The sequence below is a fragment of the Anas platyrhynchos genome, chromosome 1 (genome assembly GCF_047663525.1).
Source record: "Anas platyrhynchos isolate ZD024472 breed Pekin duck chromosome 1, IASCAAS_PekinDuck_T2T, whole genome shotgun sequence".
NCBI lineage: Eukaryota > Metazoa > Chordata > Aves > Anseriformes > Anatidae > Anas > Anas platyrhynchos.
This window is the reverse complement of record NC_092587.1, coordinates 54,074,413-54,098,316: the sequence shown is the minus strand read 5'-3', so window position 1 is coordinate 54,098,316 and position 23,904 is coordinate 54,074,413. Positions and strand designations below refer to the sequence as shown.

Sequence of the window (23,904 nt, the reverse complement as noted above, 5' to 3'; positions counted from 1 at the left end):
TGATATCACCTGCTCCGAGCCCCCAGGCCCGTGATTTTGCAGGCTGCTGGCCTGCAGGGTTGGCATCTCCACCCAAAGGGCTCCGAGAGGTGATCAGCCACCGCTGTCGCTCCAGCACTTGTGTTTTCTCCAGCACCGCACGGATCGGAGGGGTGGCACGACAACAGATTATTAAAATACATGCACACAGCATCCCGATTAACCTTTAATCCAACCACCACACGCGTGGGAAAGGCCAAGCCGCCGAGCTGCGAGCGCCAGCCAGCCTCTGCAGCGTTGGCAGGGGAAGGACGGCACGGGCTCTGGAGCGGGTTTTCCCATCCCGCTGCACTGCAGCAGCTTCTTACTCCTCCACCTGACTCGCGAGCTGCTGCCAGAGGATTAGTGGCTGGCTGGGGGCCTGCTCCAGTGCCATCGGGCACATCCAGCCCTGCCGACCACGCTCTGCTAAGGCCTGAGCTGTGACCGGCTCAAGAACCCCCCTGCCCTCTCCGCTCCCCACACCCTGCGACTGGCGTTTTGCTTTTCCAGTCCTGAGCCACCGAAGGCCAGCTGTCCCGGGTCACCTCTGTACAGCTCGAACTCCCCCAGTGGTTAAAAATTAATACAAACCTAACCTCCCCGAATCGAAGGCATGAGTAATGCCGGGAACAGCCTTCTGCAGGCTCCATTCTTCATCAGCCCTCTCTTTACTGATCGTTCTCACGCACGCACACGCATTTTTCCGTTCTTTTTTCCAACCGCACTGCGTGCTTATACCAACAGGAGGGACCGGGGGGGGGGAAATCGTTCAGCTGGAGAATTAAAGGAAGGGGAGGTAAATGACCACACAAACAGGCCATTAAGTAAATGTCAGTTCTCATATTTAATATTTTAATAATTTTGTTTGCAACATTTACCACATAAATCATCTAAATAAATAGATGCTGTACAGTCTCTTATCCGTATCAGTACAAAAATAAAACCACACTTTGTGTCAAATTATACGTGAGCCTGCCCTCCCTTCGCTCTCGCAACCTCCGTTTACAGCACGTACGCGCTCAGAAAAGGCATTATACTCCGATGGGTTTGTTTGGAATCGGTTTTACTCCCTACTTCTCCCCCCTCCCGGCCCCCCCCAAATACATTCAATTAGTCTGTACAAAAGCTAGAAGCTCGTTCTGTGCAAAAGGAAGCTTTTCTGTGTGCAAAGACTCAGATACTCTAGCGTGCTGACAGGAACGACGGCAACAACCGAAGAGACACGAAGAAAAAAACGGGGAGCCTCCCTCCTTCCTGCCTGACCCCCCCAGCAGCAGGGAAGCATACCGAGTGAGATGAGTCAGGGCGCAGAAGAGTCCAAATGGTGGAGAGAAGCCGAGGGGAAAGGTTGGAGCTGGAGCCCCCCTGGGAGAGCTGGGGGTCCTCCAAGCGTAGAGCTGACTAGGCAAGGGAACAGTCTCTCAGCCTGCTCGAAAGGTTCTTGAGATATGCAGAATGAAAGCTTTGTTTGAATCATTTTAGTCATTTTGTCGCCGTTTTGTTGGAGATAAGGTGAGGAAAGAGCCTCCGGAATAATCTGAAGACAGCTTCTGGCTCACCCTCACCTTCCTCTCCCCGCAACAAGGGCAGGAACCTCCCCAGTCCCCAACCAGGCTAATAAGGTGCAATTCTTCAGACAGAAAACTTCACGCGGATGTCCCCAGAGCTGGAAGAAGCGGCCGTAGTTCCAGACTAGGCCCGCTGAAACTGAACTGCATTTTTTTCTCCCCATTCCTCAGGGAAAGGAGGCAGCGGGGAAGAAGCCAACAGGCACCCTGAAGGTGAGTTGGGGACCCTGCACGTCTCCTCTCCCCCTTCGGGGAGCCCTCCTTCGCTCGGCATGGCTGGAGCAAACTCTCCCCCCTCAGCCATGGGAGAGAAACGAAGGGTTGGGTGGCAGCTCTGGAAAAAACGCTAAGGAACAGCCAGCATCCTGAAACAGATACATCTTTTGCTTTTTCAAACGCCACTTTTAGGCAGACGATAAGGAGTGCTTTGCACTCCTAGTGCTTTGCATTTCCAAAGTGCTTCAAAACATACTTCAGACTTAAAAGCAAAAATAAAAAAAATTAAAAAAAAGCTGCTTAACATTTTGACAGATTTGCAAAGAGCTCCTTTGTGCTGACACTACATTTTCTGGTTAAAAATAAAGTAATAATACAAAAAAAGGCTCTCCTCCTCCTCCTCCTCCTCCTCCCAAATCCCCCTCCTAGTCAAAACTCGGCTACCCCAGTAGCGAGATGAGCTGCTGGAGGTTCTCAACAGCCTCGTGAGCTCTCTCCAACACCTGACTGGCACTCTCAGCCAGCACCCACAGCACGTTTCAGACGAGAGCCCCTGCAGTCTTTGCAGGGTGGCCCACGGCAGACAGCAACAATCTCAGCAGAGAAGAACCTACCCACGCCGTCTCGGTAGCGATCCGTCTCTCCCCGAAGAGCCATCACCAACTCCCACTGAGCTGTGTTCCCCCCGCCTACCTGGGGATCATCCCCGATAAGCCACGGCACTGAAAGCAAGGGTGCAAGGGAAGAGGGCTGGAGGAGAAAGAAAAGGTCATCCCTTCAGGAAGTACTTGTTACAGGAAAGGATTTGAAGGGTCTGAATTGAACTTGAAGTGATTGCTTCTTTCCCTCTGGCAGTTTCAGAGGTGTTCCTATCCTAAGAAGCTATTTGGGTGGAATCTGGTGGCTCAACACCATCATCCATCCGCTGATGCAAGGGATCACAGGTGCTGGAGCAGAAGAGGCGGCTGAATATGGCCTGATTCTATTCCCCAGTTGTCTCTTCCCCATCCCCATCGTGGGATTTTCCTCCTCTTTGTAGGGACTGAGGCAAACCCACAGCCAAGCGAGCAGCACGTGGAGCCTGTAGGGAACAGGCTGCTTTAATTTAGCTGCCCGTAACTGAACTGGGCTTCAATGCATGGCAGTTAACACCAACATGATCAATTACCAAAAATAAATAAGTAAAATCAGGTTTATCACCTCAGCATTTGCTTTTAATCAGGGGGTTTTGGCCTCTGAGGCCCTAGATGGGCCTTGAGTTTCACTGCAAGTTCTCTGCTCGTGCAGCACACTGCTAATTGCTCACCCCGAGGCCTGCCCTCAGCAGCCGAGCAAGAGCAACTCTGAGGCACCTCCTTCCTTCCCTTCCCCCAGACACGCAGCTGCCCCCACTGTTTTCCTACGGAGCCCAACAGCCCTCTTTTTCCCAGGCTGCAGGGAAGCAAGGGAGGAGCAAAAGAGGGGTAGAAAAGGAGGTTTCCCCCCAAAAAACGCTTTCCCTACTTCAGAAAACACAAACTTAAAGCCTGAGAGGAGAGGAAAGGGTGGAGAGGCAATGGCAGATCGAGCTTTGCTCAAATACATGGATGTGGCTAACAGCACTCGCTGCTGTCTTCCGCACCCCAGCCTCTGTTGTGGCTACCACTGAGGGTCTTGCATGAGCTACCCTGCCTATTTTTTGTCCTGTGCAAGGCCTCCCGTCTCTATTCCAGTAAAACCATCAAAGCACACTAGCTGGCGTACAGCAGGAAGCAGTACTGGTGCCGCTGGCCCCCTGCGAGGTGAACAAACATTTTTACACATTCAGTCAAAAAGAAACACCAGGAGAACAATTCTGGACAGTTTCACAACGCTAACAACAACCAAAATAAAAAAAGCCATTCATTTCTCAACAAGCTTCTTTCTGTTTCGGAGCCTCTGACACAAGCAAGGGTCAAGCCGCTAACAAATTTAGGCTTTCTTTGGAAAACAGAATGGCACCTGGGTGTCCTCACAACGGTATCCTGGCTGTGCTTGAAAAAGAAGAAAATAAAACAAACACCTTGGTCTGACTTCACAAGCAAGAGGGCCCCCAAGCAAAGGCAAGACAATACGGAGCATGCAGGAGCTACGAGGCTACTTAATGCCACTATTTACGTGCTGCAACTCGCTGTTCCAAGGCATCACTTACATATCCAAGCAGTAACATCTAGTTTATAACCTGCCAGGCACACAGGCAGTCCTTTCCCATTATTATTTTTTTTTCAACTAGTGTTAACAATGAAGGTTTTCCAGTCTCAAGAAGCCCCTCGGTCCTGTCATATCATACACAATGACTCTATTGTGAGAAGATTTATGAAAAACTTGTCTCCTAAACACGGCTGGTAAATTCCTACATGGAACAGATCTTGGAGAAGTTTGGTTCCTTGAGCACATCTCAGTAATTTTCACTGGCTGAAGTTTGTTTTCCTTGTTTATAGCCATGGAGCCAAATGAGGTATGGGAGAGTTAGCCCATTTCTATTCTCAGCTTGTGCTTCAAATAGAATTATTAAACTCTGCTTCAGCTGGATGCTATTCTGGCTCTCCTAATCAAACGGAATGCTTAACGAAATTCTGAGCACAGCATCTGATTTCCCTGATATGTTAGCTCGAGAGGTCCCAATTCAATTTTCAATTTTGGCTGAACTCACAAATGGACGGGACTGGGGAAAAGAGACAAGTAAACCCAGAGAGCCTCTCCTGCCACCAACAGTAAAGAATCCCCATGCATTTCTACACCTGCAGAAGTGGCATAAAGCTAATTTTGAAGACCAGCTCCACCAAGGAAGTCTACAATGACATGTCACCAGACAGCATGGAAGAGAGCCACATCTTAAGCAGAGAAAAACCTTCTCAAAAGGTCTTCAAGATAAGCAAGAATTCATGAATGTCAAAAAAAAAAACAAAAAGCCAAGAAAAAAAACCCACCCCACAGCAACTGCTTAGTTTCCTGCCACAAACTCCTCCTCACACACACACACACCAAACCCACGCACATGCAGCTTGTTGGATCTTAACCTGACACGAGTTAACTCCTAAGTGACCCGTAGAGAAGGCAGCAGGGTAGGCAGGTATCTCGCTTGACGCTTCATGTAGCAAGGTGATTAGTCACCAGAAGAACACAAGATGGCCCGAACCAAAAAAATGATTAAGAGATGAAGCTGTGGGTGTATCATCTTTGGGGAAAAAAAAAACCACCACAGGTTTGTGAAAACTCCACAGCAAGAGGAAGAAAAGATGTTTAAAGAGAAATGCCAAAACAAAACAATGAGAAGTCTCAGCTGGTGAGTGGAAAAAAAAAAAAAAAACAGTAGACGGAAATCCAGTTTACTAGGACAAGCTCTTTCCTGCCACAGGATTGGTGCTGCTTCCAATGTCAGCAAAAAACAGCCAAAACCTGTTTACCTTGGTAAATAGGAAGCTTTTCGGTGCATTTGTACACTGCGATGAAGACAGGAGAAAGGTGGCAGTAGCTGCATGAAAGAAAACAGATCCAACAAATGCCAGGAAAATGTAACAGGATGAGCTGGGGTTCATGACTTTCCAAAAATGAGCTAAACATTACGCTTCTGCAACCGCCTGACCTGCTGCAGCCCTGGTGAGCGGACTCAGCCATGGAGAAAGACCACAGGTCACAGCAGAAAGAGATGCAGGTATTCAGCACGTTTGGCAGGTGTCGGGAAGACGTGTGTGTGTATGTAGGGGGGTGACAGAGAGAGAGACTGTGCGACCCCACGCGCTGCGGGAGAGCGATCCTGTTTATATGATGCAACTCCAGACTCGGAAGCCTTGCTCCAGACACCCACTTTCAACAAACATCCTGGGCCTGCGTGCTTACCTCATCCGTTCTGCCCTTGCTAGCTATTCTAAGCTTCTTGCCCACTCGCTCTTCCTCCCACCACGTAACTCTGCCCCCCTTCCACTTCTCGCCCTCTCTGATTTCTCTGTAATTCAACTTTCGTGTCACTTCTTTGGGAGACAAGAGAGTAGTCCGGAAATTCAGCATCTTCCCAGCAGTCCTGAAACTGCTGTGACAAAGTAAGAGACAGGCCTGTTCGAACAGCTTTGAGATGGAAGGGGAAATCCTAACTCTACACTGCCCTGTCACATCCTACCTGCCATAAAGCCTGCTTTTAATACAAGCTTTTGGGGCAGCCCAAGCACTTTGCAAAAACCAGGTGTTTGGATGACCAGAAGTCCCAGAGCTCCCAAATTCTGCAGGCTAGCAGCCAAAGCCTTGCAAAGCAACTACTGCACGCTGCGGAGTTCCACAGGTGTCTTCACCTCAGAGCTCATAGCAGAGCTTCCTATAAATACAGCATTGTGTGGAGTGGGGAAAGGGGAAAAAAAAGATTGAAGGACGGTAATCGTGACAGCCGATATTACTCTGCAGCACTCTCCCTGGCAGTTCCCACCTCAGACTCTAGGTTACTTTTCTTGCTTTCCATAGGAAAAGGTCTATAAACTGTTAAGTTAGTTAAATAAAGCTTGATTTTTCGAAATGGAAGAGAATATGCACGTGCGAGAACAGACGTTCAAACTACCAACTCAACAGACAGCAATTCTTCCAAAACCTCAAAGTGTCACGGGCAGTCCAGCACAAGGCATTTTGAAGTGCAAGATCAGGCGGGGTCTATTGAAATGCAGACCACTTTCCTTGGCAAAGAGTTTTCAGCCTTCCAAGGGGAAGTTCCCATCAGTAAAGTAGTACAGGATCACAGATACTGTGAGGAGGCTGGAGTCACGGCAGATTATTACTCCGACAGCACAACCCAAGAATTCTCATTGCTAAGAATTAAGATTTTTTTTCCCCCTCTTCAACTCCAATGCATGCCTTCCCCACATGTTGTTTACCTTGGATCTCCCAATGGCATCCAAGAACAGAATTTGCTGCTAATCAAGGTCCGTTTCTAGCTCAATTCTGTCCAATTCCTGTGTCCTGGGCCTGTGCCAAGATCTTGAATATCTTTGCAGTGCCAGGCAATGCTTCAGTTGTCCTGGTAGCCCCTCCTCTCAGGGAGCAGGAGTCAGTTTTCAAACAACTACTACCACGGACTCAGGGCAGCATTTGTCATTAATACAGAATTTGGCAAAGGATAAGAACACCCCACTTTCCGTAACGCATTTCTCACACAGCACAGACAAGCCTGGAAATCTTGTTTAGCGTAGACAGAGCGGTATGTCTTGCCTGTGCTGGGTTTCTGAGCTTTAATGAGGGCAAATCGAATTTAGGGAGCCAATCTAGATTTCAGGGATGCATTTCAGGCTTTCCTGCACGACCAACAAACAAACGGAGAAACCTCTGCCGTCTGGATGGACCTGTGCTGCACAGACTTACTTACCACAGGCAGGCAAACACAGTTCTGAAGTCCTGACAGCAGGCCACAGGGAAAACAGCACTGGAGAGAAAGTCTGAACAGGCTGGAGTTATCTACACAGGTAGGATCCATCGCCTCTCGCTGCTGGATGAAGAGAGGGAGGAGGAAGGTGGGAAGAGCACTGCACAGAGAAATATCTTTATCCAGGGGATATCAATTGCAGAACAAGGCGGCAGGCTGGAGATCCAGCTCTCTTTCCACCTCCACATGCCCTCTCCCCACAAACGCAGCTGCCGCCACTTAGCAGGATAAAAGGGGAATTGTTCAGCTCGCTGCTTTCACATCTAGGAGGGGAGTCTTTGCCAGGGAAAGGGCTGTCAGTTTTTCGGATGGACAAAGCGATGACAAACACACACCCCCTATGCTGCAACACCAACCCCCCCCCCCCCTTTTTTTTTGCGTATCTGAAAGGGGAAAAAGGAGGAAAAAGAAAAGGTCTCTGTAAACATTTTAAGGAGACATTTTGGATTTTTTTTCCTTAAGGGATAAAGTAACCCCTCCCTAGCCCCACCCTAAAAGCACTGGATTTGGGGAGCAGTGAAAACAGAGATTCAGAACTGCGCACTCCGGTCTCGGAAGAAGCCCTCGGCCACTTGTGCTTCTCTGAAAGTGACGGTGATGGAGTTGGCCGTGATGTCTGTCACTGTCACTTCGCTGGGGGGCACAGTGGGGATCCACGGGAGACTGCCATCCACATCTGCTGCAAAAGGAGAGGCGGATAAGAGCACGTTAGCGAGAGGGAGAGAGGGCGGGGAGAAGGAAAGGGAAGGATGGAAAAGGGGCCTCCTTCCTGACAAATGGTGGTGCAATCAGCCTGCACTGAGTCTGCACACACAAGGCAAGAAAGGGCATGGGCAAGCCCTGCCCTCAGAGGCTATGGGAAAGCAGGAGATCGCTGCGGGTTATAATGGGGAAAGCAAACGGCAGCAGGGGTGTCGAGACACACACCAGCATCAAATCAGAAAAGACACAAGGCACCAAGACCCGTTACCACCACCCAGCGCATCCCAGCAGCCCCAATCCCCTGCCATCTCGCGGGTAACAGCCTCTCAGTTGCTCCTGGCAGTAAAACCCACCCAGGTGTGAGCTCACCTGCCTGCAAATGCCCTGCCCTGCCAAAAAGTCAGAAATCACAAGCTCCTAGACACACACCACTCTTCCGACCCTCCCATGGGAGTCAAAGGGATGTAAAACCGAGGGGCTTCCTTGTACTGCACCTGTAATGCAGCCTGGGTGCAATTCTCTCCGAAACCAATCAATGTTGCTTCACAGAGAAGCTGCTCTCCCTTTCGCACAACCGTCCTTTGCTCCCCGATAGCTCCTTACAAGAAACCCAAACTTTCCTGCACATTCACACTGTAAGAATAATGAACTGTCCCCCTCCCATTCAAAACCTCATTTTTAGGCCCTAAAGATAAACACAAAAACACAGAGGGGATGGAAAACATACCCCCTCTCTGCCACCCTACCTGTACTATACTCTGCTGTCCCAGCCTAGGCAAAGAACATGGGATAAATATCCCCAGGAGGGTATTTCCTGGCTTCTGTCTCAAATATTTGGGGTGTCTACTTTCACCTCAGGAAGAGTTCAATCCACCCTGGCGCTAGGTGGAATTCCACACATGCCACGTGTTGGTGGAGAACTGTTTCATGTATCTCTAGTGCTGTCCACCCTTCAGATCCCCATGTGCTTTAAAGACCAGCACTTCTGGGGGAGAGGAGTCCCCAACGTTTGGCCGCTGCCAGGACGTGACTCCGAGTTCCTCTGTGCCTGCCCCATTGCTGCCTCTCTGGATTTCCGTCGCCGTTTGAGTCCCTCTCAGAAAGAAGAGGGGATGGTGCTGATTCCCAGAACACAGCCCTCTCCCAAAATCCTTCCTCATCTCACAACTGCTCCTAGCAAGGAGTAGCAGGATTCCCTCAGCTACTACAAGCAGCACAAGCCCTTGTTTTCCACTCCTTGGGAAGGCTCACGCCTTCAGAAGCTCTAATAATGCACGGATAGAGTTTCCCTGGTAACTCGGAGCAACACGCACATCCCACAGCTCTCCTGCACAAGATGCCGGTATCCCTCCCTCCCCAAAATGCCAAATGCGCTTGGACATCTCCCATGCCTACACTCCCGCTGCCTACTCGGAGGGATCAGGCAGGAGTTACCATCCTCGCTTCATCTCTCTCACCCCCCTCGCTCATAGCTCTGCAGCAACGGACTTCAGAGAGGATGCGGGGCGTGGGGAGGAAGGGGAAGGAGGGGGCAGAAGGAATGCGCCGCGGGTTCCTAAGGGCATTCCTGTTTGCTCTCAGAGCAGCACTAGGAGAGGAGCGCTGGTGTCCTTGCTTGCCCACAGCCACCCAGCAGGCAAAACCCGTGCTGGTGCGTGGACAGAGGCAGAGCTCATCACTGTCACACCTTCGTGTCACCTCTGCTGGGGGGAAACTGGAAGACTGCAGTAAGTTCCAGTAACTTCTGCCTGTTTGCTCGCACTGGGAGGGGTACTGCCCGTTTAAGACTACAGGCGCACACTAAAGCAGATCAATCATTGAGTGTTGCAGTTGGAAGGGCCCCACATGGATCACCGAGCCCAACTCCTGGCTCCACACAGGACCACCCAAACCTCAGGCCATGTGTCTGAGAGTGTTGTCCAAACACTTCTGGAACTCCGTCAGGCTCAGTGCCCTGAGCACTGCCCTGGGGAGCCCGTTCCAGCACCTGACCAGCCCCTTGGTGAAGAACCTTTCCCTAACGCCCTACCCTGTCACCTCTTCGTGCCGTTCCCTCAGGTCCTGTCGCTGTTCACGACAGGATGGTAGATTAAGATAAATCAGAAGACAAAGATGTACTGACATGCAAACAGGAAGGGATTTGCAGACAGGAGGGCCACGATGTGAGCCAACGAGAGCTGCTCTGAGGACCTGACCTAAACCGCAATCCCAGGATGGGGCAAATAAGGGGGAAACACGTAGAGCATCCTTCTCGTGCCCCAGAATTTCCCAGTGAAGGGGCGTCTGGCCTTACCTTCTTTGCTGGTGTTCTGCACGGCCTCCCAGTCCTCGGGGCTTTGCCTGGCCTCCAGGCCCACCGCATCGTTCAGGAAGAACTCACACCTGCAGTTCCGGCTCTCCAGGCTCGTCATGCGGGGGAACTTCTTCCTTGACAGTCGCAGGTACTTCTGGTTTTTGCGTTGCTTCCGGAGAGAGAAGGGCAGGACTGTTCCCCCAGTCTTCTCTGAGAACTCTGCCTGCCCTGTCTTGGCCCCTGGCAGGCTACTGTCTCCTCCTCCAAACCTCCGTGCAAGAGAGAAACAGAGCTTCTCCTTTCCCTTGTGGGCACTCCTCAAGTCCATGCCATACAGCCGCTGCCAAGACATCAACACAGCAAGGGGCAGAATGGGAATCTGATAACAGCCAGGGCTCTCACCTGGGAGCCGGGAATCTATCCTCAGTTCAGCCCCTGAGCATCTAGGTGACCTAGGAGAAGTCGTTCTGCTCCTACCACACTGTTTCTCTCACTTCTTCACCTGCCATCTGAGCTCTCTCTCACACGTGCAGCCTGATACTGGCTGCTTTGCGGGGCACCAAAGCGTGCTGGACCTCCACTTCCAAGCAGCTACTGCCTTGCACATTGTTGGAAGCTCCAGGCCCAGGGTGAAGGTAAAGACCATGCAAACCAGGTAACTATTTGCAACCACCCAAGTCCAAAATCTAGAAGATCCTAGTTCAGAAAGCAAGAGCTGGTTTTCTTCCTTTGTTTTGTTTATTTTTTTCCCCTTCTTCTCTGCCTGGCTAGCCGCTGTTCGGCTATCAGGTTAAAGGAACCTGCCTACCTACTGATTTAGCTGGCTACCTCCAATTTTGTCCACGCAAAAACCAAGGGGCAGTTTCCACTTTCCCGCGGGCAGGGCAGCAGCGCAGCAGCTAACCAGTCACAACTATACGGTAGAAGAGCAAGAGGCTACCTGCAGCAGGAGGCGCTTTGGTTTGGGGCCTCTTTTTCTGTACCCTGAAGCACGGTCTCTCTCTTCCCTGTGAAGGAGGAACACAAATCAAGCCAAGCACCAGACACCACAGCACAAAGCCTACTCAAGACCTCCACCTTCTGCAGCAGAGCTCCCTCGCTTTCTCCATCAAAACCCAATTAGGAGCAGCGCGGGCTTGGAAAGCACCCCAGAATTTCTTCGTGTAGGAGTGAAATTCTTGCAACAAGGGGATTTTTCTCTGACTTTGCTGATCAGGGATGGGTTAGGGAAACTTATCACCTCACATCACTCCAGTCCAGCCCTGGGCCTGATTAAAACCTGAAACTGACTGCGTTTTGGCTCAATGCTGCTTGTGTTTGGCCTTATTTCCCAAACAGTGCCAGCCCTGCCTTATCTGCCTCAGCAACAACCAGGGTACAGAGATGGAGCAGGGCTCAGCCCTACACATCTCATCTTTGATTGAAGCAGGGTAGTTTATACACACTACGAAATAAAGACAGTATTTCCTTTTCCTGCATCCAGGGAGAGAAAAGAACATGCGCCCTTACTTTTCTTCGTAAGCCACTACCAGGCGAGGGTCCAAGATATGATCCTCTGGCTCCCATGTGCTGTATCTGAAGAAAAACATAAGGAATATAAAGTAAACAACGTTTTAATGAAACATTCTCTCTGCAGGGCTGCTCCCAGCATGCTGAGGCCCTGGATACTGTCTTCACAAGGGTCAGCGGGGCCTGCCACAACATTGCTAGAGCTCTGAGGAATCCCAGCCATTCCCCCCAAAAAACTGCCAGACACCACCTCCTCTTCCCAAAAACAGGCAGGGCCAAGCATCAGGCAGCAATTTGTCGAACAGGGAAGGCTTTCTTCCCCTGGGCTCCCTCCACAGTTTGCAAAGCCTCTGCAGAGGCACAAGCTGTTTTGAAGACAACGCCTAACCAGGTCACATTTGCAGCACTCCCACAAGTCCAGTAAATCCATGGGATGCGATGAGATCTGACACAGCTTTCTGAAAAATAGGTCTCTCTTAATTGAGAGTGCTCGAAGATTAAAAGTACGCTTTCTCACCTGCATTATTAATTACCTCTAATCACCGGAGCCTAAAGTATTTATTTAAGAAGAGTTCAATTTTTCTCCACTGTTGCCATTCAGCTAAACATGTTTAGGCTTGGGCCCCGAGGCAAGTTGATGGCGCCTTTCCAACTCTTCCTCGGCTCCCCCTGCAGGTCATTTCGCTCTAGCAGAGGCCATCGGTGTTTCAGTACCAGAGCAGGAGGAACACACCTGCATCGTGGTTAGGGCTACTGAAACTACTCAAAATAAGCTGGATGCTCTGAAAGTAGCTTGTGAGCAGCGTCACTCGCTGCCCCGTCTCCCCCTGGGATTGCCAGAGAGCTGTGATGGAGCCAGCTGCTCAGGAAGGTTATGAACCCACACAGCAGGCCACACCAAAACCCGTCCCCAAGGGGCACAGCTGCTCTTCATACCAGGAGAAGCAGCCAAAAATTCCCCTTGTAAAAGGTTTCTGGAGGGTGGAAGGGTCACAAGGCAGGCCTTGCTGTGGGTTTATTCTAAGAAATTGTCCAGAAAAGATGGGTGGCATGTGTCTATTTTGCAAACTCAACAGCAAGAAAGCAAGGCTGAAACCCCAAATGCCTCTGGCCATTTGGTTTCCTGGAATGTGAGGCCCCAGGCCTGGAGACAGAGCTCCTCCGGCCCCCGTGAGGAGGGCCAGACAGGAGATGTGGGTGGGTGGCAAGAGTATCCGTGCCTTTCAACTGGGGGAAAGCATTTTCGGATGCTTCCATTTCTGGATGAAGCACAGACTGCACACGAGGGCAGGTGGTGCATGCATATATGTATGCAGGGGAGGTGGTTTGGGAATGTTTTTCTGTTTTTCTTTTACCCCATGAGCAGATGAAATGGAAAAGCACTGAAACATGGGAGAGCTCCTGGAGAATGGTCCTACCCATGAAGGTGCAGTTCTTTTACAAAAGGGAGGAACAAAAATATGAAATTCAGGTATCCCAACATGCGCTATACATCAGAGGGTTAAGAACAGACGTCTTCATAACCATCTGATCCCTCCCTCCCCTGCCCAAGCCTCCTGCAGCAACCTGACTGTGAGCTGTCAAAGCCAAGATGCTGTTTGAACAGAGGAAGGCTTCCTCCCAGCTGCAGGGATTCTGGCACTCGTTGTACAAATTTAGGAAAAATAATAACACTGGGGGGAGAAAAGGGGGGAGGCCATCAGATTACTTTTCACGGGCAGGAGAAGAAAGAGGATTTGCTTTTTTTAAAAAAAAAAAAAAGAAAAAATGAATAATCCACAGTGGGTGTTGCCTTTTTCTCTGCAGCTCAGTTCCTGGCTTCACTGCAGTGGCAAAACACTGCACATAAAAAAAAAAACACGGTTCGGTTTGCCACACACGCACACACACGCACAGAGCTATATATACGGGCACACACAGCCCAGGCTGCAGCAGAACTGCAGAGAGCAGGCACTCTGGAAAACATAGATCATATGATCCTCCTCCCCCTCCTTCTACTCCTCCTCTTCCCCCTCCCCTCTTAACTCCAACACAAGTTGTAAACAAGCTTGTAGCTAGAATCAGGCTGTAACTCCTCCATTACCTGACTCCTGCAGTACGAGCCAGCAATCTGAGGAGCAGGGCTCGAACGATTCTCTTTTAACTGTGAAATACCAAATAAATGGCAGAGCGGCCAACTGCAGTCCTACCCTTGCTCTCTCCTCCATGACGCCTGCAATGGGAATCATGGAGTAACCGGTGCAGAGATTACAGAGCAATGCGACAAGGCTGGGGAGGGGAATGAAACGAAAACACGACGAGGGATGAGGAAGCAGATATTGGATGGCAAAGATGCAAACAGCTTGTGGTGCTGCATGCCGTCACAGGCATATTTCTGCTTAGAAATAGGGAAGAGAGGCTGCTAGCAGGATGAAAGTGACTCGCATGCTCCAAGCATCCTGGTGTTAAGCACCTCAAGCCACTGAGTGAACAGTTGAAGATAAATAAATCAGTGCTCTTCAAAGCTGGAGCGTGCGGGAAGAGGGAAGGTGTTTGGACTTCTCACAGCATCACAGCAAGGGAGCCTTTGCACCCCCTTGCTCTCTGGGCAGAAGGCTGAGCTTTCAGCTCCCAGAACAGAGCTCCTGTTTCCCCCCCGAGTTTGATCCAAGATGCAGGGCAAGGAAAGGCAGCAGCACGAATAAGGGCTGCTCTGTCAAAAGAAACACGATACCGTGCCTCAATCCACCTTCTCCTGCAAAGTCACTGGCCAAGAAGGACCTCAAAGTGTTTGTGGAAAGGAGAACAGGACAAACATCGGTATTCCAGCCAAATGGGACGGTGCCTCACAGCCTGGAAATGTTTCCCAATCTCTACCAGTGATTAAATGAGGCTTTGCTACTTAGGAGGGAGAAGTGGTCCAACAATTGAGCCACGCTACGTGGCAGCTGGTACTCAAACACACAAGGTTATGCTCCAACAGCAGAATTCATAGTCAAGAACAAAGTCACCCCCCACCACCAGAGAGAAAAAGCTGCTTATTTGTGCGTGCCCTCCAAGGATCAGGCACGCAGAAACACATTTCAACGTCTGAAACACCGGGTACAATCTGTCGGGACGACATCCAAGCAGCCCCCCTCTGCAGCTGCACGGATGAGCTAGCAGGAATTCCCTTCTGCTCAGCACCATCCAGTGCAACCACACGCATAGCGCAGCCGTCGCCACGCACGCTGTGCGTGTGCACAGCTACAAACAGAAAAGCAGACGGGGCCCTGCACGGACCGTGAGGCTGTTCTGCTAGAGCGCTGGCTGACGTCGTAATATTCTCCAGTTACCTAATCTTTTTAATCTCAAAGCTTTTTACAGATTGTGTAGGCACAGAGCAACCACGCTTCCTCAGAGGCAGCTGCATTTTGATAGAGAAGTATCTGTAAACAGTGCGCAGCAATGCTGTAAAGAGATAGATTTATTCTTTTTCTTCTTGCAATATGGCAACCAAAGCAAAAGCAGAAAAGGCGCTCAAAACAACAAAAGGTTTCAGACAAGGAAATGAAGGCATGGCGGTAATTTTCAAGGGGCAAAGATCGCCTCCGTTTGGCTACCATCAATAAAACCGAAATATTGCCCTTGTCCTTTGTGATTTGCAGAGGGGATATACAGTAGGACTGCAAGACAAGACCGTCACCTTGTTTTCTATTTTAAAAGACTGCAAATAGCTCTACAAATAAAGCGGGGTCCTCTCGGTGCTGACTCAGAAAAGCAAGCCCCGTGCCAAATCCAGAAGAATCAGGGTTCCTTGTTAAACTCACGCTGAATTTAAAAAGCCATGTATCTAGAAAGCATCTCAATGGAATATTTCAGTGGTGGCAAAAACCAACCCGAACAGACTGACACACGGTTTGTATCCCTCGGCTGCCAGTCCGGAAATAGTACAGAGTTTTGGTTTGTGGCTCTTTGTTTGTAGTTGTTGGAATGAGGCACGAGGTTACACATGAAGAACGAGATGCTCAGTTGCAGAGATACAGTGAAAGCTATAACCGAATATTAAAGAAAAAAAGGCAAGTAAAACACAACTTACTTCGGGGGCCATCCTTTCCACTTCACCAGGTATTCTACTTTACCCTGAGGGCGGAAAAAGGAAGAAGAAAACAGGTGAACTCTGCAACCAAATATGGGCTATGGTAAGAGGTGCAACCAATCAACAGGACTAAACTCCGCAACCGAAGAGCTCATTTCCCATCACTTTATTTTCAAGAGAAAGCCACTTCCTTGTTCAGCTGTGCTTGCTGCACCTCTTCCCCCAGGACACGGGCACACAGGGCTATTTAGGAGTGCCTGAACTACCATCGGATCGGGATCATACCTTTGCAGAAGCTAGCAGGCAGAAGCCCAAAAGCCAGCCGGCGAGCCAGACTGCAACCATCCCCGCGTTTACAGGGAACGCTTCAAGAAGTCAGCATGCATAAACGTGAGAGGGAGATGCATGCCAAGAGCAGGTGTCAAAGGAATTTGTTTAAGCAGGGAGGAGAAGGACAAGATTTCTGATCCTATGAAGCATCTCTTCGGCATGTTCCCTTCCAGTTGCTACACGCCCCACTGGAGCGCTGCTCCATCCATCACAGCCCCCCAGCCTCTCGACCCAAACAAACAGCAGTTCACAGCCCAACTTTAAGTTAACCGTTTATTTGTGCACTCCAAGTACAAAACAGAAAGCCAAGCAGCAGCAGCAGCAGCACATCCAAGGGCCCTGAGGAGCACGGGCAATCAGTGCTGCCTTTAATAGGATACGGGGGGACTTGCAAAAACACTTCCCCAAGCAGGGCAGCGGCCTTCAGGTTAGCAGGAGGATGCCAGCGCTGCAGGTGCACAAACCTTGACACGACAGCGCAGGAGTCAAAGCGAGCTGCAGCGTGGGGCTTATCTACCTATGGGGGGGGTCCCTGATGGGGGAAGGCGACCCTATAGGGAACTTCGCAAAGGCGCTGCATCCCCTATAACCCCTTATAGGGGGGTGCAGCCCCCCCCCCGCCCAAAACCTATGCGGGGATGCCCATATCGCCTCATCAGCGACCCCAACCCCCCCCCCCAAGCCCTGTCAGCACCGTGAGGGCTGCGGGAAGGGGTCGGTCCCGTGAGGGGGGGGGGTGTTTTTTTTTTGGGGGGGGGGTTTCCCCGCTACCCGCCGCGCTGCCCACCTTCCGCACGCGCTTCTTGCGGATGCTCTCCACCGCGAACACCTGCTCCCCGATGGCCGACAGCTCCATGAGGGCGTGAACGGAGCGCTGTGGGGACGGGAGGGCGGCTGTGGGGACGGCGGTTGCCCGGTGAGCGGCCGTTAACGGCTCTCCCCCCTCACACACCCCCTCACACGCCCCCCTTCCCCCCCCCCCCCCCCCCCCGCTTTAGAACCTGCGCAACGTTTTCCTCAGGCGCGCGCGGGGGGCGCGGCCTCGCGCTGGGCGGGAACCGCCTGAGGGGACGCTACCGCCCCCCCCCCCTTCCTCCCCTCATCGCCTCATGGCCGCCCCGCTCCCCTTCACGTCCCCGTCCCCGTTCTTCCCCCGTTTTTTCTCGCTCCGGGGAGCACCGAGGGGATGAGGGAGGCCCCCGGCTGCCGTGAGGCGGCGAGCCGCCGGCTGGCAAAGCGTTAAGAGGGCGGGCTGAGGGAGGGGAAATGGCGCCCGTCCCCCCCTCAGGCGCCCGCCTCCCCTCAGCGACCCGTCCCCCTCCGCCGGCCGGCCCTTCAGGTGCCGATGGCTCTGAGGTGTTTTTCTTCTTTTCGCTTTTGCCGTCGAAAAACAGCCTGCTCAAAGTTCACCGCCCAGCCTTGTGGTCGCTGGGCTAACCATTAAATGCGGCGGTTTGGCTTTGGAGCTGCGCGGCCGTCCAGCGTTCAAGGTTTCGTGCTGCCTTGCGAAGTAAAATGTCAAAAAGTGTCAGTCCTTCCTTCCTCATATTGCATTTCCACATTTTAGAGGAAAAAAAACACAATTTTTACTCTGTAACTCAAAGCTAAGAGCTTCAGAAAAAACGAGGGAGAAAAGATGAGAGCGTTTCTCTGAGTTGCAAGGCTTTTTAATCCCTTTCCTCACGCTTAAATTATTGCAGAGCTGAACTGGAAAATGGGAGAAACAATACGTTGTCAACCTGACGTTGACCATGTTGGGATGAAAGGAAAAAAAATATCCCCCCAGCACAGCAAATAAACTTGCAAATGAATTCGTTATTGATAACCTGCTGGACCTGTTGGCAAAGGAGATTTACATCTTATTCAATATGCCTTATAAGCTTGAGTTATTTTTTTTTCAAGATTAAAGAAACTTTCTTAATGAATACTGAAGGGATTCTCAAAACGAAGCAATTTGATCACAAGCTTTGATACTCTTTTAAACAGAGCTGTACAGTAAGAATCCAAGCCCCCAATACCGTCAGTCTCATTTCTGTACGATTATTCCCTTCTTTCTTCCCGCTTTTCCCTTTCTTTTTCTCACACCAACTATTGACCCAATCTCAGTTTAAGTGATATTTGCTTCAGGCACCTCAGAGATCTTGAGAAATATCTCTCCTTCGCCTGGAGGTGATGCATGCTGCCCACAGGATGACAGCAGCCTGCAGCCAAGTTCCAGGCACATTCCCCCACAAGACTACAATTTGTGTCCTTGTTTTCTGGACGTGTTTCTGCGCCACTCCTCGTCCATTCAAGGAGCTTTTATTCTCACATGCAGCTATACCGACCTTGCTTAAATTTATCTGTGTAATTCAGGCAGCCACAAAGGCAATGCTCCTCTGTTTCTTCAAGTGCCTCGAGTGGCAGAACATGCTACCGTGGTTCAGTTTTACTCTTCAGAAAACGTTACTGAGCCTCTTGCAACAGTCTGAGCGGTTTTCTGCAGAGCTCTTATTTGCACACACACACACAAAAAAAAGCTTTTTAAAGCTGTTACTCCACAGTTAGTTATTATTTTAATAATGGTTATAATGTAATTTGAATAGATGGGGTGTGGAGGGTTTTTTGGGGGTTGGTTAGTGGGTTTTGTTCGGTTTGTTTGTTTGTTTGTTTCTTTTTGCATTGACAACCAAAACTGGAACCATAAGGGTGAAAAGCAAGAACATCTCCCTTCCTCCCACCCTGTCCCAGCTTTTGAATTGCCGCTAAGAGAATGTTATTCTGCCGTTTATAGGGACTAGAAATAATGAAGACAAACAATTTAAGCAATCAAATTTTTCGCATCTGGCAGCCTTTAAAAGGCATTCTGTTAAAAGACCTTTTTAAAAGTATATCAAGAACTAGATTACAAAAATCTTTACTGGAGTCGTTCTTGTTATGGCTAATTGTACAACCACACTAATACATAGCAGTGAACTCAGCGTGCAGAAAACCAAAGCAAATATTGAACCTTCCTTAGTACAAATTCAGAGACCCAGATCCACGAGTCTTTAATCAAAATTCCAATTAACTTCAAAGAGTTTTACTCGAGTAAAAACTGCAAGCAGAATTTAGCGTGGAGAAATTACCATTTTAATTGCTGCTAGTTTGATTAAACGACCCAGCCTGCAGTAGATACAGGCACTTCCATTAACACTAAAAAATTATTAGTGGGCATTTATATTCTAGAAAGCCTAATCCTGCCAAGGATTTTTTTTTTTTTTTTTTTTTTTTTTTTTCCAGAAGACTGCAGCAAAGATCGGGCTTGCTTCAAAACAACGCGGCACATCCCTGAAGAAACGCTGCCTGCTGAAGCTCCAAGAAACGACCTTGCAGCAGGAGCAGGATTTGGCAGCCCGCGAGCACGCCGCTGCCGCCACGACTCCGTAATGCCACGGGAGCTGGCAGCCATGAGCAGCCGTGCTGCCGGTGATGATGCCGTTCGCAATGGATCAGCGACCTGATGGGTGAGCTGGCCTAGGGCTGTGCGCTGCTGTATGTGTAATTATCAGTAGATGGCACTCCTCGTGCTGCTCTGTGTGCGCAGGTCCGTGTTATGCGCAGATTGAGATTTGCTACGCAGCCTCGTAACGCATCGCCAAACCAAAGGGCAGCAAATGGACAAGCTGGCCTCTGAGACCAGCCCAGTTAGGGCTGAGCTGGCTCAGTGGGGTGGAAACAGCACAAGGCACAGGCAGGACGTGCTGAGTACCAGCAGTGAAGCCCAAGGGCACCAGGAAAACCGCCCTACGGCTGTGCCCATCAGTGCCTTTAATGCTGTAGGTTTTTTAAAGCCTGTGGAAAGAATGCAGCTGCCCTCTGCCGCCAATTGGCAGCCCCTTGGTTTACCCAGAGCCTTGCAACAGCAGCCAGCGACTGAAGTGTTTAAAGCTGCACTTCTGCTGCGTGTTCCTCGCCTGGCTCTGATCCTCTCCCAGCACAGAGATTTCCTGAAAGCAGATGGCCAGCTAGCCCCAGCCCTTGCATAAGGTGATGTTCTGCTTTCAGGGGTTACACAAAACACGAGGAAAACAAACAATTTTGTCCCTTTGCCCTGGCTAAAGAAGCTAGTCCTGGAGGTTAGAAGAAAGATTATCCAGCCCAAGCCTAGGTTGGTCTGAGAGCTCTAGTTGCGGTCTGCCGCAAAGAAAATTATCTGTTTTGGTTCAATTTCATTTCATTTCTACCCTTAGCCCCTTTTTGCCTGGCATGGGGCTTCTCTACCCCTTGCAAGGCATACCTCACAGCTTGCTGCTTCAGTCTTTCACCCCGTTAGATCAGGGCACCCAGCATTTCTCTCTCATTGTGGCTATGCCTTGTGTGCAGCCCCGAGGTACCAGGAGTGCCATCTAAATGGGATGGCAAGCGCTGAACCCCAGAGTGAGCCTCTGGACACCACACGGCTGGCACTTGTCCCTTAGTGTCACCTCACCTTGGGGGGCAGCTTTCCTGCACCTTGTCTGACAGCCGGGAGTGACATGGAACCGTCCTTTAGGTTTTCTTCCCAATCTTCCTCAAAATGCTCAGCTAGTTCCTACAACAGGATCAGTGCCGACAGTAGCAGCTATTTTTCTTTGAAATTGTCGCTGAAAGATGACTTTTCTTACCTCTTAAACGATAGCTTGGCAGGTACAGCACACCTCCAGCGGTGCTAGTGATCAAGGTCCCATCCCACTTCTGTCTTTGGGATCCCATCTTTGGGGACACCACCCCAAATGCCAAGTTATTGTCTCTCTGGGGAGTCAGGGGGCACACATCCACCCCCTGAAGCTGTCCCGCTTGGCGCAAGACAACTTCAGAGCTCCCAGGGAGCAGGCGGCCGTGTGGCACAGCCCAACCTGACAGCTCTTTTCCTGGGCAAGAGATCTGTGCCCTGGCCCCGACACCGATCCCTGGCTGTGCATACATGTTCTCCAGTGCCAGATTCATCCGAAATACGTAAATGGGTCCTTGTGAAGGTGCTGCAAGGCTGGTCTCTGCTTTCCAAGATAAATACTTAGCTAGAGAACGGTGTTCCTTCTCTCGGGGCCACTTCAGATGCTGCATATTTCTGTGTCACAGCAGGGCCGAAGCACGCTGCTTTGGTACACAAAGTGCACTGTTTTTATAGCTTCCTTTTCAGGAAGCTGCTTTAGGATTTTTTTCAGCACTCCGAAGCCTAGAACTGAAGTGTGGGTGGGAAAGGCAAAAGAAGTGCTTTTGTGGTTCTTTTTTTTTTGTTTTGTTTTGTTTTTGTTCGCGCGTGTGTGTTTTATATACACACATATATTTGTGGTTTCGATGGATTTTAGTTTTGTTGTTTCAATACGCTTGAAATTTGCTGTTTTAATGCAAGCCTGCCCAACTATGGCTGTAAGTATGTCTTGGAAGAGCCTTGGCTCCCACACACTTACAGAAACTGCTCCAGCTACTCACTCTGGAAGATTCCTGCCCTTGCTACGAGCCTCTCGTGGCAGCGTTGTTCCTGCAGTCCACCTGTGCTCTGTCCCCTCCTGCCTGTGGGGCATCCAGCCCTGGAAATTTCTCTTTTTCAGAGGGCTTTCTGCATGCAGGGTGCTGCACAGCCAGAACCACCATGCCCGCTTTCTTCTTTTCAGCAAATAATCGTGCGTTAGGCTTCCATCCCGGCCTGGGTGCCCAGGCTGAGCTCTAAGCTCCAGGAGGACTGAGCTGTGGCACATTTTCTGCCTGCTCCCTGCCCGGGTGGTGGCTCGCTGATTTGCGGTGCCTCCTTACATCAGCAGAGGCAGAAACCTGGATGCAGTCCGGGGAGGCCCCTTGGCACCTCCCTATCTCGCTCGCTGGGGCTCTGCTGCCCGCTCTCCCCGCCCCAGCGGCTGCTCGTTAGGTGGCACTGCAGGCCTGGGATTTCGGGCGAGCGCAAGCTCCAGAGGGCTCCTGCGGGGCTCTTTGCAGGCTCTTTTTCTCACCCCAGCTGTTTATTTTTCCCCTCAATTGCCAGGAAACCTCGACGCGGAGGGAGAGATCTGGATTGATGCTGCCTCACGCCGCAGCACCTGCGTCTCCTGCCCCTCCTGCGGCGATGCCCAACGGGGCTGGTGCTTGCCCCGGTGTTCCTCCTCCACCGAAATGTCCTGAGCTGGCCCGGGGCAGGGAAGGTGCCTCTGCTCTCCCACAGCCCTCCGAGCCACCTTCTTCCTCACCTTGCTTTCCTTGGCAAGACCTTGGGTAAATGTTTAGACAGCTTTTCAAAGCCAGGGAGCGCGCGGGCAAGATCCGGGAGCGCTTCCCTTTCATAATTGGGCCCAAGTGCTTGAGGGCTCTCTCCCAGCGCTGCCGGTTAATCCAGGCTTTGCCTGGCAAGCTCACGCATTCGCGGCTCTGCCGAGGCGCACCTGCAAAACGCCGTGGCTATTCCTGTGCTCGTGCCCCGCGAGAGCCAGGCCGGGGCTCCTCCACCCCATCAGGCAGCTGAACCTTGCCCCAGCCCAGGCACCTGCAGCCTGCCCAGTTCCCCCCTGTCTGAAGCTGGAAGATAAATGCCCTTGAAATCTGAAGTAACCACGATAATTTGATTTTGAACAGGAAAATGGACTGTTTTTTCCCCTTATCTAATTGATTAGGAATGTCAACTATTCCTTTCTGTACACCGTGCATGCCTCTTATTTATGTAGGAAGCAGCTGGTCTAGTGATTCAGCCAAACACTTTTTCTAACCAAAAAAAAATAATCAAGCTTTCTTTCTAAGGGGCGGATGTCGCTGCGTTTCATCTCAAGCTGACAGACCGAATCCATCTCTCCGCTTCTCCCTCTGCATCCTGACACGTCCCCAGGGAGCCAAAGACGAGGGCAGGAGCCTGGGGACAGGGGCGCCACCGCGAGACACGGGTGTTGAGACGGGACACCGGCTCGGCAGCCACATCGGGGTGCCCAGCTGACATCAGAAACCACCCTGGCTTTTGTCTGGGCACATTTCTGCCCGCGTCTATTTCTGCACACTGCTGAGCAGGGCTGGACGCGGCGGGCGCTGCGTGTCCGCGTGACTCCGCCAGCAACTCCTTTCTGCGATGGGCTTAAAATGGAGCGCTCGTTCCCATTTTTCTCAGAACGCAGTTACGCTTCCCGTGCGAAATTACATGGGCTTGGGCTGCAGTTCAGAAAGTATTCTTAGGAAGTCCCCAAAACTGCAGCGTAGTGAGATTTGGTGCAGAGGGTCAGAAGAAGAAGTAATGGGAAATTAAGCAAGGCCACATACTGCACGGGGAGCGTAAAGGTGTATCCAGAGATACGTCCCTGTTCTCAGAAGGCGATGGATCATATACTGAGGGATCGTTGGAGTAGCAATTGTCTTGAAATCTAGCGTTGGCATCACCTGCTGGAGGTTTGTACCTGAGTGGGGAGAGCTGGGAGGCACCAGACAAATGGGACAGTGTCTGACCTCTCCTTTTTAAAAAGGTCACGGGACTTTTTGTCACTCAGATGTTGATATCTCACCACCACTGCTTCCCACGTTCCATGATGCAGATTGGAGTGGTGGGTTTTCATCATACCTCGAGCTCGAGTTGCGAGGGCCATTAAGAAGGGTTTGAGGGAGCAGTGTTGAGACCACCTGGATTATCTTAACACAAATATCCCCCTTTTTATACCCTGGCTGTGCAGCCCATCCTAGGGCCCCCTCACAGCTGAACCCATGGCTGTCATTGGGGCAGAACAAGGCTTCGCACCTCAATGCTGGGTATACAAAACCAAGCGAGCTGCTGCCTGCTGCCCGTTGGGCTCGGAGGGACAAGGCATCTGGAAAGGCTTGACTT

The 23,904-nt window shown here is 50.9% G+C and overlaps 1 protein-coding gene across 5 annotated transcripts; it reads right to left on the bottom strand.

Annotated features, from left to right (window-relative positions):
- Positions 1 to 846: 846 nt before the first annotated feature.
- Positions 847 to 17,259, bottom strand: CBX7 (chromobox 7). 5 transcript variants are annotated; one of them, XM_038173157.2, is made up of 8 exons: positions 17,117 to 17,259; positions 16,903 to 16,989; positions 15,786 to 15,829; positions 11,729 to 11,794; positions 11,160 to 11,226; positions 10,220 to 10,559; positions 7,769 to 7,903; positions 847 to 7,287 (listed from the first exon to the last, which is right to left on the bottom strand). In XM_038173157.2, the coding sequence occupies exons 2-8, from the start codon at positions 16,969 to 16,971 to the stop codon at positions 7,253 to 7,255; spliced, it is 756 nt and encodes a 251-aa protein (XP_038029085.1). In that variant the 5' UTR covers positions 16,972 to 16,989; positions 17,117 to 17,259; the 3' UTR covers positions 847 to 7,252. The 5 variants fall into 5 exon arrangements, with proteins under 5 accessions (XP_038029085.1, XP_038029084.1, XP_038029086.1 ...); XM_038173156.2 differs by having other exon boundaries at positions 16,903 to 17,009; positions 17,117 to 17,255; XM_038173158.2 differs by lacking the exon at positions 17,117 to 17,259 and having other exon boundaries at positions 7,769 to 7,900; positions 16,903 to 17,099.
- Positions 17,260 to 23,904: the final 6,645 nt, after the last annotated feature.